At 43.8% G+C, this 17,752-nt stretch overlaps 1 protein-coding gene across 1 annotated transcript in view; it reads right to left on the bottom strand.

Moving 5' to 3' along the window:
* Positions 1–17,752, bottom strand: part of BAIAP2L1 (BAR/IMD domain containing adaptor protein 2 like 1) — a 73,972-nt gene that overhangs the window by 14,128 nt on the left and 42,092 nt on the right. Inside the window, exons 4-8 of the mRNA XM_019716460.3 lie at positions 6,694–6,755; positions 6,520–6,591; positions 5,083–5,220; positions 4,266–4,418; positions 1,867–2,034 (exon numbers count right to left, since the gene is read on the bottom strand). Coding sequence (XP_019572019.1) covers positions 1,867–2,034; positions 4,266–4,418; positions 5,083–5,220; positions 6,520–6,591; positions 6,694–6,755 — 593 coding nt within the window. The remainder of the gene's footprint in view (positions 1–1,866; positions 2,035–4,265; positions 4,419–5,082; positions 5,221–6,519; positions 6,592–6,693; positions 6,756–17,752) is intronic.

Below are 17,752 nucleotides of genomic sequence, written 5' to 3'. Positions count from 1 at the left end.
GACCAGGCAGAAGGCTAGGAAGTGGTCTCTGCAGGGACCGCCTTAGAGCTGTGAGGGGTGAGGAGCGGCTGGACCTGGGACATGCTTTGAAGGTGGAAGCGAGGATGTGCCCATGGATTGTTTGTGGCATAAGAGAAACAGAGGAGTTGCCATTTTGTGTCTTCTGAGCTACGGGCTGGGGCAGGCTGTGGAGAAGCAGGTATAGAGTAAGAAAATCAGTCATCTGGTTTTGGACGAGGGGAATGAGAGCTTCATCACACATCTGGGTGGTGATGCTGAGTAGGCAGCTGACTCTATCCCGTGTCTCAACTGGTCTAACGTTATGTTTATCCTCTTTCTGACTTTTTAAAAAATAAATCCGCTTTCTGTTTTTGCACTGTGTTCTGGGAGAGTGTTTTGGCTTAATTTTCCAAGCGGTTCCATTCTGCTAACAAGTCCAACTATTGTTGTTTTGTTTTGCTTGTTTTTTTGAAGGGTGGAGAGAAATGAAGAACAAAAACTTTTATTTTAGAAAAATTTCAAACAGGTACAGAAGTGGAGAGAATAGCACAATAAATCTCCATGTACCCAACACCTAGTTTCAACAATTACCATGTCCTGGCCACTCTTATCCCATGTATGCCCCACCCATCTTTCCTCACGCCCAGATTATTGTAAAGCAATCCTACACATATCATTTTAACTATAAACAATAATCCAATTTTCAATTCCCCAGATTTCTAGTTGACTCTTCTCTGTGGGTGGAATATCCTTTTGTCTCTTTCTAAAGATTTCTCCTCTGCCTATTGGCCCTGTGGCCTCCAATACTAGTCCTTCCGGTTTTCCTTCTGGTGTATCGTGTTGTAATACTGCTTTTCTCCCCTGTGCAGTGATTCCTGCTTATCTGCAAACCCTCGTATGTACGGCGTCCCTGGATTTTGCCTGTTCTTCTGTCACACACTACCCATGATGAGGTGGGAGGAGGGGAGACACTTACAGGAGTGTGCCCGGCCTCTTCTGTCCAAACGTGCCGTTTGGGTCAGTAGACAAAGGCCCCTGCTGTTTGGCACACGGGGGACAAGAGGAAGGGACCGACCAGCCTAGCTGGTGTGAATCAGCTCCCCAGCCAACTGTATAGAGCAGTGGGCACCCCAGCTTCTCTCCTCTGCTCGCGTCCTCTGGCTCTGCTCTCACTGTTGGAGAAATTTCTGGAGAAACCCCGCCCTGCACATCCTCGCGGCTGACGCTCCCTTCTATGTCGGTCTCCACTCACCAGTCTTTGAGAGACTCCTTCCGCACTCTGGCCCACTGGCAGTACCTTCTCTCTATTCTGTGGGCTGCTCTCTAGTATCTTGGCTGTCATTTCAGACAGTTTTACAGTTTTAGACAGAGAGGTAGGGTGGACTCATGCTCAAACCACCTGCTCGACTCGACTCTCCATATGTGTTTGTGAAAAGTACTAAGGCCCAGGTTCAAAGAACAGCAAACTAGTGCACAAATTTATCACCTTGAATATTTGGGTGACTGTTTTTTTCTGAAGTGTCATATTGTGATGAATGGCATCAGAGTTTTGCTAATCTATTCTCTAACACACCTATATACTTCCTTCACCGAGGATAAACTTATAAAGTCGGAACCACCATAATTAAAAACTAACACTAAAACTTCTAAAACATGAAAACAGTGCTAAAATAGTACAAAACATTTGCACAGCTAATTGCGAATCTGAAGGTAAGGGGATAAAAGTGAGAAGACAGGTCTTAGCAGTAATAAAGGAGGGCTTGTGATTTCCGCTAACAAAAAAGGGCTTGGTCCTTCGTGCAGATCCGGCCCAGATCATAGTAGTAAATACGCAACTGAAATCTCAAAGTGATAACCAGTTCCTACCACGTTGCTTCTCTCGATCATTGGTGAAGGCTGAGGCGTTCCGGATATTGGGGTAGTGATAGGGGTCTTTATTTCTTCTATCATATTGATGATTTCCTCTGGTACTTTGGTGGCATCCCCACAGGTTTCCTGCCACCTAGGCAGCTTGGAATTGAGTAGTTCTGCAGACTACAAATCCAAAAGAAACAAAACTGAAGACAAATGTGTACTGTTTGAAGAATTGACAAAAATTACTTCAAATACTATCACTGATGACATATTACTGGCTTGCCACCAGAAGTATGGGAGCTTTGAGTTAAATTCAATGAGCGCTTTAAGCATCTGTCAGTATCTGCTGTGTCTTATTTGCTGAGAAGGATGTGGGTTCCTATTCTAAAGGAATTTACCCTCTCTCTCCCTGTGAATAGAGTTGAAGACTAATAAAAGAATTGTAAATGATTAAGAACAAGTTCAAAAACTAACAGGGAAGGGCTGAGCAATCTGTGTTAATCTCACTGTTTTCCCAAGGGCCCCAGAAATGCCAATCACTGCTTCCTTCCTCCCACTCCTTCTACTAGGAGCACCTTCACCACAGGTGATACGACCAGGAGCAGACTCTTTGACCCCAGGGAATCAGATTTACATGTCAGAAGTGACTCAGACCTATCCTGAGAAGTTCATTGGTGGGACACAGGACTAGAGGCAGGTTTAGTGTCAGGGACAGAGCTAGGGACACTGCTGCGGGGACGCCCTGGCCACAGCTGACTAGGGCTCTGCAGAGAAGCTGGTCCGCAGAGCAGAATGACAGAGGTAAGTGCCACAGCCCCAGAGGCAGAGGCAGTTGTCCCTGGCTCCCGTGAGCCTGGCTCAGCTTCTTACAACTAGACTCACAGAGGTTCCCTGAAAGCCTTTAAATGAACCCCCTTTCCAGGGCAGCAATCTGATTGGAAAAGGGAAGTAGGGAACTTTTTTGGAAGCTATTTTCATTGCAACCATGCTGTTTTTACTTAGGCTCTGTGTTCTCAGGTGTGCTGGGGGTGTTGCTGTAAATCCTGAGAGGGCAGAGCCCCTCTCCCAAACCACCTCTGCCCCCCAACTGTAACCCTGACACACCAGTTGCTTGGGCCTGCTTCATCCAAGGAACCAGTGAAAGGACTGGGATGCTTTAGCTGGGATAAGAGAAGGCACCAAAAGGATTTTCAGAGAGCTGAAGAGACTTCCCATATAGAAAGAAGTAGATTGGGTTTGTGTCACTCTCGAAAGCCTAACTGGGACCCAAGGTTGAACGTAAGAAAGACTGCCAACAACTACACCTCTCTGGCAATAGGCCGGGTTGCCGCATGACAGTGAGTGACCCATCGCTGGCAGGACATCACCAGAGGAAGAGGGATTCAAGGTTGCTTCTGTCTCTCTCCAGCCTATGACCCTGCCCAGTAGGTCACCCTCCCCGTGGAACCGACGTTGCTGAAATGAGTGCAGGTACACTGACACCAGCAGTGATCACCTAACACAGCAATTCTTTCCTAGAACAATTTCAGATCTTAGGTATTTAGATTTGGTAGCTGAATATCCCTTAAAGTTGCAACAACTTTATAGAGTATGTAACATATGACATATGCACACATACAAGGCCAAGAGGAAGTTGCCTTATATTCAAGCTCTCACATAGCTTCTCATAGCATGGAGCACTTTCCAAATTACTTTTTTATCAGTAACAATGAATCATTAACTTCAATCATTGCTACTTTCGGATGCTTCCATAGGTCCCATAGAATCCATAATTTATAAAAAGAAGAGGAAAGGAAATTTAACACACGTCTTGTAATGATTCGTGGGGTAAAGCCTCACAGCTGTACGTACTGAAAGAGGGCAGTAAGCCAAGTCACTCAGCTGATGGATCCTTGAAGAGGAATGAAAAGCAATCACGACCAACTGTCCTGATGCTGTGTTTGTGTCTGTGGCCTGGGATACAATTTCCACTGACACCAGGTACACGGACCCCCCAGTGAGCATCTCAGACCATCCAGGTGGGGTGGACCTGGGGCCTGCTGGGACTCACCCCATGGTTCTGGTGAAGACACTGATGCTGAAAATGCATTACTGAGAGTCGAGAAAAGCCGACTCATAGGTGAGCAAAGGAACAAAGTGCCAGTTCTCAATTATTAAACATGATTTTATAAAAGATTTTAAATATGGGTATGGTACTAAGTTAATTAAATATCACAAGCTGACATTTGACCATTTCATCAATATTTCTAAAACTGTACATATTCAAGTTGGCCCCAAACTATTTCTTTGAAATCTCGTTGGCAAAAAGGTCCAGTGCTTTATGTTGGCGTGTATAGAAAGTACAGCATTTCGGGGGCATTTAAATATGGAACAAAATCAATACACGCAACTCAACTTGCTGTCACACCCACCTGCAGGTGATAATAATGCATGCGATTCGCAAAGCTACAGTGTTTGTCAACCAGAAAGCAGAAGCGCCTTTTCTCTTCAAGTAGAGCTTCTTTGCAACCCTCTGCAATAAATTTCTGGATTTCACTCTGGCGAGAAGTAACGGTTTCTACATACTAGGAAAATAAACAATAATTATACAAGCATGACACGAGGAAGCAAATAGCTATACACCCTGACATTTATCTTCTGCCATCTTTATACCTGGTTTATTTTGATAAGGGAGTAACTATTAAATGCAGATAAACATTAGACAAAATAACAAAGTTGTAATATAACCTGAGCAGATACCATCATTCTCATTAAGATCCCTGACTCACGCGTGAAGAGAAGTTGCCAAAGGCCTTACATTCCACTGGGCAATTTGCACAAATACTACTTCATACTCCACATGTTCTATTGTAAAAGCAAGGGTTTGGACCAGAAACTTCAAGTTCAAACCCCAGGTCCAAGTGTTAACCATATGCCTTACCTAAGCCTCATTGTATCCATCTGTAAAACGGGGACAGTAATGCCAATAATGGCGCGTCTCTTTACCACACCCCTCCTGCCACTCATACCAAGTGAGGAGAAGATAGATGCCAATGTTTTTAGGAGGCCGCTAATTGTTCTTAGCTCTGGAAAACTGCAGCCTTCAGCTCATCCTAAGCCAAAATGCTTCCTCTCAACTCCAACAGCAGCACAACAGTCCATGGACCAAGTCCAGGCTGACGGAGGGAGCAAGCTTCCCTGTAAACCACGAATCACCAACAACCAACGAGATAGTGCGGAGGAGCTCACCTCAATTTCTTTGTGCTCGTATTTGAGTGCATTTCGTCCTCCTTGACTTTTCCTTCTGATCTTCTTCAATTCGGCTTGAGATTTCTCCAAGGAATCTAATTTACTCCTGTGTTCCGTTTGGTATCTTTTGAGAGTGGCCTGTAAATTAAATGTTGCGTATTTTACTGCAGCACCTACCAACTCTCAGGCAGTTATCTGCTAGTATTTCCAGTGCGCATGGCTGGGTGTGGCCACACTTCCCACTCCCTCACCCTGGCCCTGCACACCCTCACCTCACACTGCCCTCTTCCCTTTAACAGTCACTGCTTTGTCCTAAAGTTCCGTGTTTGTATAAGGGGCCCTTGACCCGAAGGGCAGCTCTCAGAGGACAACGTCTTTTCTTGTTCTTGTTCCTTCTTTCCTTAAAGATTTCTGGACACTGGGTGGGTCAGTAAGTGCTTTGGTGGATGAACAAACTATTAAATTCCATGTTCCTGATTATTTTATGACTTCTGATTTCAAGAAAGAGAATGAGGAAGTATAATCACTACTGCTTATTTGGGTGCTGTGTAGCAGAGTTGTTTGGAAACTAACAGACCCGGGTTAGAATTCTGGCTTCTTTCCCTCACTTCCTGTGTGATCTCAGCAATTACTAATTTCTCTAAAATCCATCTTTCCCGTCTAATCTGTACAGTGAGGATAATAAGAGTACCGACACCATGGAGATCCTGCAGGGATAAAAACCAGCGTATGGAAAGTGCTTGGCATTACACCTCCTTAGCAGTCACAGGCGGTCGCGTAGCCTTCTTCCGGGGTACACAGAGCACGTGCACACAGGGGCACTGCTTACAGCCACATGGGGTCTTGGTGAGAAGGGGGCTTTGGGTGGCAAAGAAAGCAGCTACTCTACAGCGAACAGAGAAGCTAGAAAGAGGCCTGTGTGCTGGGATGGGAGTCCAGGAGGAAGGAGAAAACTGCTAGAATCAAGAATATGGCTGACAGGAAGCGATGGCATGCAGGAGTGGTCTCTGACAAGCCTTGGGAGCCCCAGCTGGTGTTCTCCCATGCACATCCCACATCCTGAAGTACTGCTTTATGAAAGTAACAGCTGCCTCAATGCAGACACAGATGTCATCAGCATATGTGTGTTCTTTGAAAACAACGCTTTCCAGAAGCAGTATGATTCCTCGCAATAATTTTTCTATGCTTTAAAAACAGCTCCCAAGTGTTAGCAAAAACGAGCCGACTCAGCCCGGAGGGGACTTGTTGGTCTTGCGCGCTCATGTACAAACACCACCAAGCTCCATCCCTGTTTGCTGCTGCTGAGTAGACCGTGAGGAAGTTCTCCCCAGGCTGGGCGACCAGGCAGGGGCAGCCTCCCAGAGGGGCAGCCTCCCGGAGAGCCAGCCCCGAGCCCCGCGCCTGCCTCCATCCACGCAAGTGGAACCCTGTACTCACGTTCATGTATTTTACATCAAGTTCTGTCTTCTTCTCCAGCTCGTGTATAATCTCTTTATGGAATGTTTTGAACTGTTAACAAGATGAAATAAAAAATTCATACCAGATTTGAGACTAAGCAAAATAAAATTTAAAAATAAATGTATTTTGTAAATACAAAAAGAGTTCACATACATTTTCTTTAAAACTCTCATCGAGTTTCTTGTGGGCAATTGAAATCTCAATGAGAACACGGCCTGTGAATAAAATCAGATACGTTAGGGGGAAAAGCCATTGAGTGTTTTTGTGAAGAGATTACGGAAAGTAAAATCGTGAAGCGCAGTCCATGCTGCCCTTAGAACCTGTAAGCGGGCGTCAGGCCTCGACACTCAGAAACACTGAGAAACACTGAGTGCATCCCCACGGTGGGGGTGGGTCCCAGAGGGACGCAGCTGACAGCAAACGTACTCTACAGCATCGGAATGCCAACTTTGCCTTAAAACTCACAATGTTCTTTCTACATTTACTCATTCTCTAAGCTGAATTCGATTTATCTAATGTAATTTTTAATTCTCTTGGTCATTACAGTAACTAATTATAGGAAGAAATGACTTATTTTGATCTAACCCCCAGAGTAATCTGATTATCTGTCAGGAATAAAAGATAAAGGTTATTTTCTCTTTCTTATATTAGGTCATGTATCATCCTGGGAAATATTAACGCCGTGAGAAACCCACAGTGGGGACAGTGTTCTGCCTCGTATCTCCTGGGACTACGCCACTTCTTGGAAGCATCTGCAGCCATATGACAGAAGAATGTTCTAGGACAAGGGAGTCTTACTCCAAATGCAGCGAGACGACCGCTTGATTTGCAAAGCACATCTCATGCAGTTCGTGGCCGTGTACACATCTCTGCTACTGAACTCTGTCTGATAAAGGTGAACAAGAGCCTCTCTCTGCCAAGTTATCCACAGGAATGAACCGGTAGGTCTAATACCTAAGAACTGAGAGGACCAGAGAATCCTGTGGAGCCCCACCAGACCATAGCAAACAACAATGAAATGTGCTGGGTGGGTCACCCCACAGTTCAGTGGACAGACGGAAAGGAATTCTCTGGGTGAAATGAAAGGCTGTAGACGACGGAAAATTAAAATTACGACTGTAGTAGAATATGGGGAAAGAGAAAAAGAACACCAACTGGACTATGACTTCAGCTGTCACCTCTATGCAAGGGACTCTACCATACCCTGTTCTCAAAACATCTTAGGACATCTGACTTTCAAGGGGCCAGCCCGGTCTTTCCTCTCATCTTCAGACTCAGAAAGTTAACCCTTTCCTGAACACATCCACCTGGCTGTCCTATTGGGCACCTCATATTCCACATACCTAAAAGTGAACTCACCCCGTTCTCTAATCCCAGCTCCTGGCTGCCAGGCAGCCGGTCACGCCCGTGTCATACCCAACAACAAAGACTCATGCCCTTGTGTGTGTGGTGCTATCACTTGGGCCACTTCTAGGGTGAGCCCATGCCCCTTACACATCCTGCTTCCTTGGGTAACAAATGCGCCAGCCCTTCCCTGCCCAGGAGAGAAGGCACGTGGGAATGACACATGTGACGTCTATGTTCACCCAATAATCTGTCCCACTGGAGTGGAAGAGCCTCCGGAGTCCAAACCCCTCCCACACATTGAAACCTGCCAGCTGGACCTCTTGGGAGTCTCCCACCCACAACACTATCATTTCTCTTTACTCCCAGCTTGTTTTCTTCTGGATCTGCTTCCTTACAGACGCCAGTGACTGTTCCAAATGCAAATATTACACGCCATTCCCCCTGACCTCTCCCCATGGTGTCCCAGATAAACCAACTCCTCAGCACGAAGCCCATGTGGGGGCAAAGTCCTGTGAGGATATAACCTTATCAAGTTATAAAGTCATAGGTACATAACCTGTAAGTCCCCAAGCATCGCGATTCTAGGAACCTGTGACACAACAGCCTGCTGGATACACAGGACAGCGAGGGCGGACACATCCCCAGCACCCACGGGTCCATGATGCTGAATGGTCAGAATCCCCCTGTACATCCTCACTGACACTGACTTCATTTAGTCCATAGTTACGTTCTCCTAAAGCTCAGCATGAAACAGAGTTCTTCACAACGGAAGCCCTTACACGGCCAAGAATACAGTTACATCAACGTCAGTTCATACCATCCAGTCATTTCAGAGATTGAAATAATCTAAGTTACTTTCCCATCTACTGTCAACCCATAAATAATTTCTGGTTAGAGATAAAAAAAACAACAAAAAAAGCTCACTTCAATTATTTGAAAATCAAGCACTCTATTCTTGGCAAATGAGATCTACTTAAAAAAGAGTCTAAAAATAACCTGGCTTAAATCAGAGTGATTCAAGCTAGAATTAAGGCACTCCCATTTTTGTTCTTATACTGTCATGAACTCCACAACCTTATATAATGCGGATCCCTGAGAGGCGTGTGGCCAAAACCAAAGTAGTGCTGGTGTGGACACTGCTGAACTCGGTGCTCTGGCCTGGGGGCCCCCGCCCGCCACACACCCCCTGCCCATGGTTTCTCCCCGCCGACAGCGCGGTGGAAAGGCTCCGTGAAAAGCCCATTCACTCTGGGCGCAGGAGCGGAACACGTGACCGTATCCATGTTATTTCTGACCCTCTCAGTTCGTGGAATTCAAATGCCAACCTCATAGCAGCAGCCACTGAGTCCTTGGTCATAAAAAGGATTAAAAAACATCTTTACTGTGATTCTGCAAGCTGCCAAAATGTATCTTGAAACAGAAAATGAAAACAGCCTTTATGTTCAATCTACAGAAGTTTATTCTTAAATATAGCCAGGAATTACTTTATGCCTAAAACGTGGTATCGCACACGTTTACTCTTAGCCCTGCAACCTACTTTTTCATAAATTACACTTGAGAAGAAAACATTTTTTTTTGAAAAAAGAGGGTGGAGTTGAGAAAGCACAGCCCAGACTCTAATGGAGCAGAACTAAATACACACCCCACCAGGAATCAACGTGCCGATCCCAGAAATCACAGCACTGGATGCACTGGCCCACCACTTCCTCTTTCCCCCTTTCAGGTTCTGACTTAACATTTTGGGAAGAAACTCATAGTAAGTATAGCAATGTGACTCAGTCTGAACAAATCATATTCTTAAGTGGTGATGTTAAAGGAATTAAAATATATACCTATTTTACAATCCTGAACTTGACATAATTAAGTCAATGTCTAACATCAACTTTCCACAAATTCATACAAATAATAACTAATTTTACGAACCATGAACAAATATGGCCAACATTTTTGTCCAACAATACTGTATTAAGGTATACATTTAACCTATAGGCAATATGGACTTAAAAGAAAAAGTTGAATAAAAATTAAAAGAGTATTATTGCTATGAATACATAGCTGTCATCTAAAATCTAGTCATTGCACTATTAATATAGCTTCAATTAGATAATTCTTTATCAAGTCACAGTATAAATTTCAACGAACCAAAGGGAGATTACTGGTGGACCTGAGCAAAGAACATGGAGGCATAAACATTCTTTTTCGTGTATACATATATATCACAGGTAATTAGAACACGTTTATTATTTCACAAGAGCAGAGAGCAATGACTGAGTCACACACCCCTTTCTCCATGTTGCTTCAAGTAGGACCAGACAGTAGAATGACAGGGTGGAAGCCAGCCTACTACTGGCCTAAAGTGATACTACACAGATTCCAATAAAACTGACCAAAATGTCACTGGAAAAGGGATGTACATTTTCCCGACAATTTCCCAAATATCAAATGTGATGAGGAGGAAATAGAATGATGGCAGTAAAAGCAAACTACACACCTGGGGTATGTACTCTACAGATTAGAGCCACCAACATGGAATTCACACGCAGGCAGATTATGTCACAAACATGTGACCAAACTTGAAAGGTTTTGCTGGCATCTAAGAGCTCCCAGGGTCCGGTCAAACTCAATCCCTGGGTGGAGTCCGAGGTGTTCTCCCCTGGTCAGTGGTGACACTGTAAACAGTGAGCTTGTGGGTATAACACCAAATAAGTAACAGGATGAGTATGTCACTGAACATTCCTCCAAAGGTGTAGCTTCTGATTTAACCACCTACAGTACAAACAGCTCTAACTGACGTCTTGCACACACCCTACAAGTATTCTACCCCTGATCATGACTTATCCCATCTTAGGAAGACAAGTGGGACAAACATAAGTCACACAACAGAATTATACGCTGTTCTCAAGTACTCTCATTGTTTGAGGTGAAAGTAATATGTACAAGATCTACATGAAGAAAATGACAAAACTCTGATGAAAGAAACTGAAGAAGATCTAAGTAAGTGGAGAGATAGTCCACGTTCATGGGTAAGAAGACTGTATTGTTAACATTCCATCCAACCTGATCTACAAATTCAATACAAGTGGAATAAAAATCCCAGCAAGTTATTTTGAATATCAACAAAGTGTTTCTAAAGTTTATATGGAAAGCAGAAGATCCAAAATAGCTGACACAATCCTGAAGAACCAAGTCAGAGCACTGATGCTACTTGACTTCAAAACTTATATACAAACTACAATAACCAACACAGTGTTACTGGTGAAAGAATGAACAAATAGATGGGACAGAAAAGAGAGCCCAGAAAGAGACCTACAGAATACAGTCAACTGATCTCTGACAAAGAAGCCAAGTCAATTTAATGGAGAAAGGATAATCCTTTCAACAAATGATGTTGAACAACTGGACATACATACACTTGCAACAAAATTAATCTAGACTCTGACCTTATATCCTTTACAAAAATTAATTCAAAATGCAAAATGTAAAACTTTTAGAAGATAACGCCAGAGAAAATCTACACGATCTTGGTTTAGTGATGTTTTTAGATCTAACACATATAAAAGCATGATCCGTGAATGAAAAAAATCATTAAATTAAAAACTTCTGGTATGCAAGAAACAAGAGAATGAAAAGACAAATCACAAACTGGGGGAAAATACTTACAACACACATCTGATGGAGGACTTGTTTCCAAAATACATATATAAAAAAACTCTTGAAATTCAACAATAAGAAAAATACCTCAATTTAAAAAGAGCAAAAAATCCAAACAGATACCTCACCAAAAACGATACACAGGGCCGGCCCGATGGCTCAGGCGGTCGGAACTCCATGCTCCTAACTCCGAAGGCTGCCTGTTCGATTCCCACATGGGCCAGTGGGCTCTCAACCACAAGGTTGCCGGTTCAATTCCTGGAGTCCTGCAAGGGATGGCGGATTCCGCCCCCTGCAACTAAGATTGAACACGGCACCTTGAGCTGAGCTGCAGCTGAGCTCCGGGATGGCTCAGTTGGTTGGAGCGTGTCCTCTCAACCACAAGGTTGCCGGTTCGACTCCCGCAGGGGATGGTGGGCTGTGCCCCCTGCAACTAGCAATGGCAACTGGCCCTGGAGCTGAACGGCACCCTCCACAACTAAGATGGAAAGGACAACAACTTGACTGGAAAAAAGTCCTGGAAGTACACACTGTTCCCCAATAAAGTCCTGTTCCCCTTCCCCAATAAAAAAAAATCTTGAAAAAAAGAAAAAAAGAAAAAAGAAAAGCCAATGTTCGGAAAAACAAAACAAAAAAACAAAATGGCAAATAAGCATATGAAAAGATGCTCTACATCATGTGCCAGGAATTGGAAATTAAAACAACGAGCTACAACTACATACCTATCAGAACAGCCCAAATCCAGAAAACTGTCCCCACCAAATGCTGGTGGGACTGCAACACGGTAGCGACTGTGCAAGGCAGTCTGGCAGTTTCTTATAAACAGTCTTAACCACTTGATCCAGTAATTGTGCTCCTAGGTTTTTACCCAAATCACTTGAAATCTTATGTCCACAGAAAAATATCTGTATCTGCAGGTTGATAGTAGCTTTATTCATATTGCCAAAAACTGGAAGCAACCAAGACGAATGATAAACTGTGGTACATCTGTACAACTGAGTATTATTCAGGGATAAAACAGAAATGAACTATTAAGCCACAGAAACACATGGGGGAAGCTTCAGTACATGTTGCTTAGTGAAAGAAGACGATCTGAAAAGTCTGCATACTATACAATTCCAACTAAACGACATCTGGAAAAGGCAAAACTATAGAGACAGTAAAAAGATCAGCGGTGGCCACGGGTGGAGGGGTGGGGTGTGGATACTGTGATGGGAAGTATTTATCATGAAACATATGTCCAAACTCATAGAATGCAAAGAGTAACAGTTGATAATAATGTATCAATATCGGTTAATCATTTGTAACAGATGTACCACACCAATGCAAGATGTTAAAAATAGGGGAAATTGTGAGTGGGGAAGAGAGCAGTATGTGGGAACTCTGGGTAAGATCTGCTCAATTTTCTATAAATCTGTAACTGCGCTAAAAAATACAGTCCATTAACTAACACCAAAAAAAAAACACACACCTGCTTGTGCTTTCCTGCTTGGAGGAAAACACAGGCAGTGCCTCAATTTTCTGGAAGTTGCATGTGGACAAGAACGTGACCTGGTTCCCAGTTACCTGTGTGCTGCAGGACCTGCCTGGCACACCACATGCCCCAAAAGTCTGGTCAATAAATACAGTGAACAAACAAATGAAAGGGTGAATGTAGAGAAGTACAGCGACGGCAGGAAAAGGAAAACTCCAGCAAAAGCCTGACCCACCAGAGGTGGCATCTGTAGTTATCTGATTTTATTACTATATGATATTTATTACAGACATTCCTACAGGAAAAATTGCTGTTGTTGAACCTGAACGGCTGGTCCTCGGCTTGCCCTCCTTTCCCCTACACTGACACGACTGTTCTCAGCTTCTGTGTGCAGCACCGACCGTGGCCGCATTTGGTGTGAGCAACGGCGTCTGTCTGAGTGACCCAGAGCCCGGCCGAGCAAGCCCTCGCAGGCAGGCCTGGCAGCCACGCAGAGCTGTTTCCATCCTTGGAGCCTTCAGGAGCAAATTCCTGGCAGCTTTTATTTGACCGAGGTTTAGTAACACCGAGGTCTGGTCTCAGAGGATCCTGAACCACAAACAAGATAATCTTTTTTAAAAAACAAGGGTCATTTTGGTTTACAAAATTTTCATTTTGCCAAACCAGAAGCTACAATACCGGACTATGTGGATTCAGTGCTGGACACTTGGCAACCCACGCTGTGAGGATTAAGTGTCCTAACAAGGGAAATGTGCCAAGTGCAAGACACACACTAGACACTGTGTTAGCTTCCCTCTCGCTTCCTGATTTCTGGTAAAAAGTGCGAAAGGAAAAGAGATGATGCAGAAAGGAGCAAGTTGGTATAAATCACTTACTTTGGGAAGTCTGGAAATAAAAGTGAAACAAGATGGTAGCTAGAGATGGCAACATTAACCTTTTTTTATTTTTTATTTTTAAGAAAGGGGATGACTTAACAAGGTTTGAGGAAAGAATAAATGAAAACCAATAAACCCCGTATGACTGACATATGAATTCTTAACTTGCATGTAACAAATGCTTTAAAAATAAACTATTCTGGATTTTTTTTTTCCAATTCTGGATATTTTAAAGTCAAGTCTTTTCAGCGAGGGAGACAGCAAGTACGAGTCCAGAACAATCAAGAGATCTCGTCCCTCAATACCCAAGGTGCTACCTAGTGGAGATGTCCTCTTTGAAAATTATAACCAAATACTGGGTCAAACAGCAGGGAGACTCAGGGCTTACATGATACTCCTGTCATGAGAACAGAGAGATTGATTCAGGAAGCAAACAGAATGTTTATTACCCATTCATGAGCAATTAAACTAATTTAGCCTACCTGCAGTACACTAGTACTGTCAAGTTAAACAAAATACAGGATTTGTGATGAAGACAAAATATTTCCCAAGTAGGATTTTAATGTACTACTCTTATTTCAGCTAAAAGGACAATGTCAATTTATTCATGTGTATCAATTATATATGACACAGAAATAATTTATCAATTTTACATCCACATACAGATTACAAGTGATTGTTTTCTTTATATATGAATGTAAGATACAGCATTAAAAGATTGAAAGTTTTCTACAAGCTATTATATCAAGTGAGGCAAGTTAACATTAATTATTTATCTTCCTTCTTCATCGATTAGTAGATTAAGGCTAAAACACAACCATGATACTAAAAAAAATGAAAGCAGGTGTATTGTCAATAATAAATGAAGCTGACAACTAGTTACTCCCTATGATATCACTAATTAACTGCAGACATTTCCATTTAAGCTTAAAAATGCTGTATCTGAAATTTTTAAAAAGTTCTTTAAAAATATTAAAACGGGACCCAAAACACAAAGGTACGGACAAGGCCCAGATAGAGAAGGGACTAAGACAAAGCTCCATCAGGATTACTGAGGAAAACCATCTTAAACATTTTAAGTAAAGAGTTTTTTTAAAAAGAACTAAGGGTTTTTTTGTTGTCTTGTTTTCAAGCAACCATTTCTAATTGAACAAGTTAAAAAACACAAAATAAAACAGGGCTACAGCTCCCACCTTTCAGTCAGAAAGCCATTTCTCCCTTTGATGTAACCACACACCCATGTGGACGTTGGGCGGTACTATATGATGCGAATTTAAGGGAGATTCCACACAATTTAGTATCCATTTTATTACATCTCTTACACCACACTGACTACTGAAACACAGAACAAGAACAGAAAGAACAGCTCAGTGTTTTTGTAGTTCAAATGTCATCCCACGTCCTCCTGCCGTAGAGGGAAGATGAGCCAGCAGCGCACAACTGCAGGGTCCTCAGAGACAGTGACAGCTAGGAGGGGTCGTCCTGCCCTGTGCTGAGCGCTGTGCCAACCGCCCTCCAGAGATGGCCCATTGGGTCCTCACAACCTAACAGGGATACAGCTATTACCCTCATCATACACAGGAGGAAACGGAGGCTTTGAGATGATTTTCCCAAGGTTACACAAGCATCAAAGGTGCTGGGGCCGTAATGGGGACTCATGTCTGACCCTGAGCGTGTGCTCTTAAACTACTCTGCACCCTCGCTCACATGTACGAAGAGAAATCCCATACAAGAGGAATCAGATTTTCCCTACGAGGTATCCAAGGACGGAACGATGCCCAGTATATGTGAATCCCAGGGAGAGGAACAGCCATCTCCTCGACACCAGCCATAACACTTTAATTATTAGTGCTGTGTTAAAACGGAACCAGCCACCTCAAGGGGCTGGGCAGTATCACAAAAGCATGATGCACTGGGTAAGGCCTGGCCTGGTCAGTGAAGCCATTTCAGCTCAGAGGGTTTGGGTCAGGCAGGAAGTAAAACAAAGTGGTAAGACTGACTCCCCACGGCACGCCCTAAAAACCATTCCTCCACACTTGTCATGGCTCAATGACACACAAAGTGACATAACTCCAAGTCAAACAAAGTGGTCACCGGCTATCTGGCTTTCTGATGCACCTGAAATTCTGAAACACTAAACAATGCTTTAGGAAAGGAAGCAAGCAGGCATAAAAAGATGATTACCTATTACAAATGGCAGGGAACCCCAATGCCTGCCATACCCACGACTCACACTGGAGAAGGGGCTGGTTCGGAAAAGGGCTGGGCTGCCCCCCCAACTGGCATGTTCCTGCTACATGGGTAGGAAGGGCTTGGTGCTGGAGGCCTCCCCGGTCCTATCTGCACTCTGCCTCCCTACGTCCATCTGTAAGGTGGACATGTAAATCGACAGCCCCTTAGAGGAGCCGGTGAGAGTGAAATGGGAACACGGCAGCAGCGCAGCCCCTGACATGCCGTGATTTCGCACCGAGGGCAGCCACAGGGCATGGAGAGTTGAGTATCAGGGTCGCTGGGCCAGTGAGACAGGGTCCGTCTTGTTCACAGGGGTATAGAACTCCACGTTCACACAGTGAACTCCGGACTCGTTTCCAGTTGCCGTGTGGACATCTCCACGGGGTCTAACAGGTACCCCACACCTACCACACCTGGAAGCAAACCCTGACTCGCCACCAGCACATTCCCTCCCCAGACTTGACAGCAGTACACAGCAAGCCCCACGTCTCTCTCTCCCATCCTAGTGCAAACATCACTCCTTCTCACCTGGACTGGACAACGGCCTCCCAACCAGTTTCCCAGTTTCCACCCTTCTAGTCCACTCTTCACACAGAAGCCAGGAAGAACCTTTGAAAATGCAAGTCAAACCACATCACTCCTGAGTTCCAAGCCGGCAGAGGCTCCCCACCCCCACCGCAGGGAACATTCTTTTCCGTGACCCACAGGGCCCTACATGACCTGGCCCCACCCTCGAGCGTGCTCTGCCTCAAGACCTCATCTGCTCCCGCTCTTCCATCCTTAACTGCACCTCAACTGACTGGCTTCCACACTGTTACCCAAGCTCACAAGGCCCCAGGGCCTTTGCACTGGCATGGTCTCCCCAGACATCTGGCTCTCTCTACAGCATGTTCCCTGATCACTCTGCCTGACCCGGCCCCACTCCACCCCTTCTCTCCATCACTCAGTGGGGCTCCTCACCTTATTGATACCTGGCACATAGACCGGCTTAACACCCACTGGAGGGACGCTGAGTTATTGACTTATTCCTGGTGACGAGAACAATGCCTACCAGACAGCAGATTTAAATTTTAATTTCTTATGAATTCAAAGAAATATGTATGGAATGTTAAATTTTAAAAAAAGCAGCGTATAAAAGAGTTTATATAGCTACAGGTTTTAATTATGTAAAAACAAGATATTTTAAAATAATCAAGATAAAAACTGTTTATTAGGTTCACTTGTTAGTAAAGGGATTCAATTTAAAAAATGTGAATATTTTAATGCTCATTGTAAAATGAAAGTATAGTTCTAAACTTAGAGGAGTCATAAGTTATTTTAAAATATTAATATGAAATGGGAAGCTGGGCAGGCCTGAGTAGAGAATAAAAGTGAGATGAGATTAAAATATTTAGTCATACACAGAAGAGAGAGACCTTAGTACGTCACAGATTCTATTGTTACAACAATGGAAGCCACTGACAACCAGCCATGGATTTGAGCTACAAACACATGAATCATATATGTATCAGCTTCACTGCACTCAAGAGTTATAGAAATAGACGTATTTTGGACTCTATGAGTCCAGTTCTCAGTTGTAAAGAGTTTGCCATTTAATTTGCTTCTTTAGTCACCTTGCAATTTTTATTTTATC

The sequence above is a fragment of the Rhinolophus sinicus genome, chromosome 5 (genome assembly GCF_057876585.1).
Source record: "Rhinolophus sinicus isolate RSI-liver-muscle chromosome 5, RSI-T2T, whole genome shotgun sequence".
Lineage (NCBI taxonomy): Eukaryota > Metazoa > Chordata > Mammalia > Chiroptera > Rhinolophidae > Rhinolophus > Rhinolophus sinicus.
The sequence above is the reverse complement of the archived record's forward strand: the minus strand, read 5'-3'. Positions and strand labels throughout refer to the sequence as shown.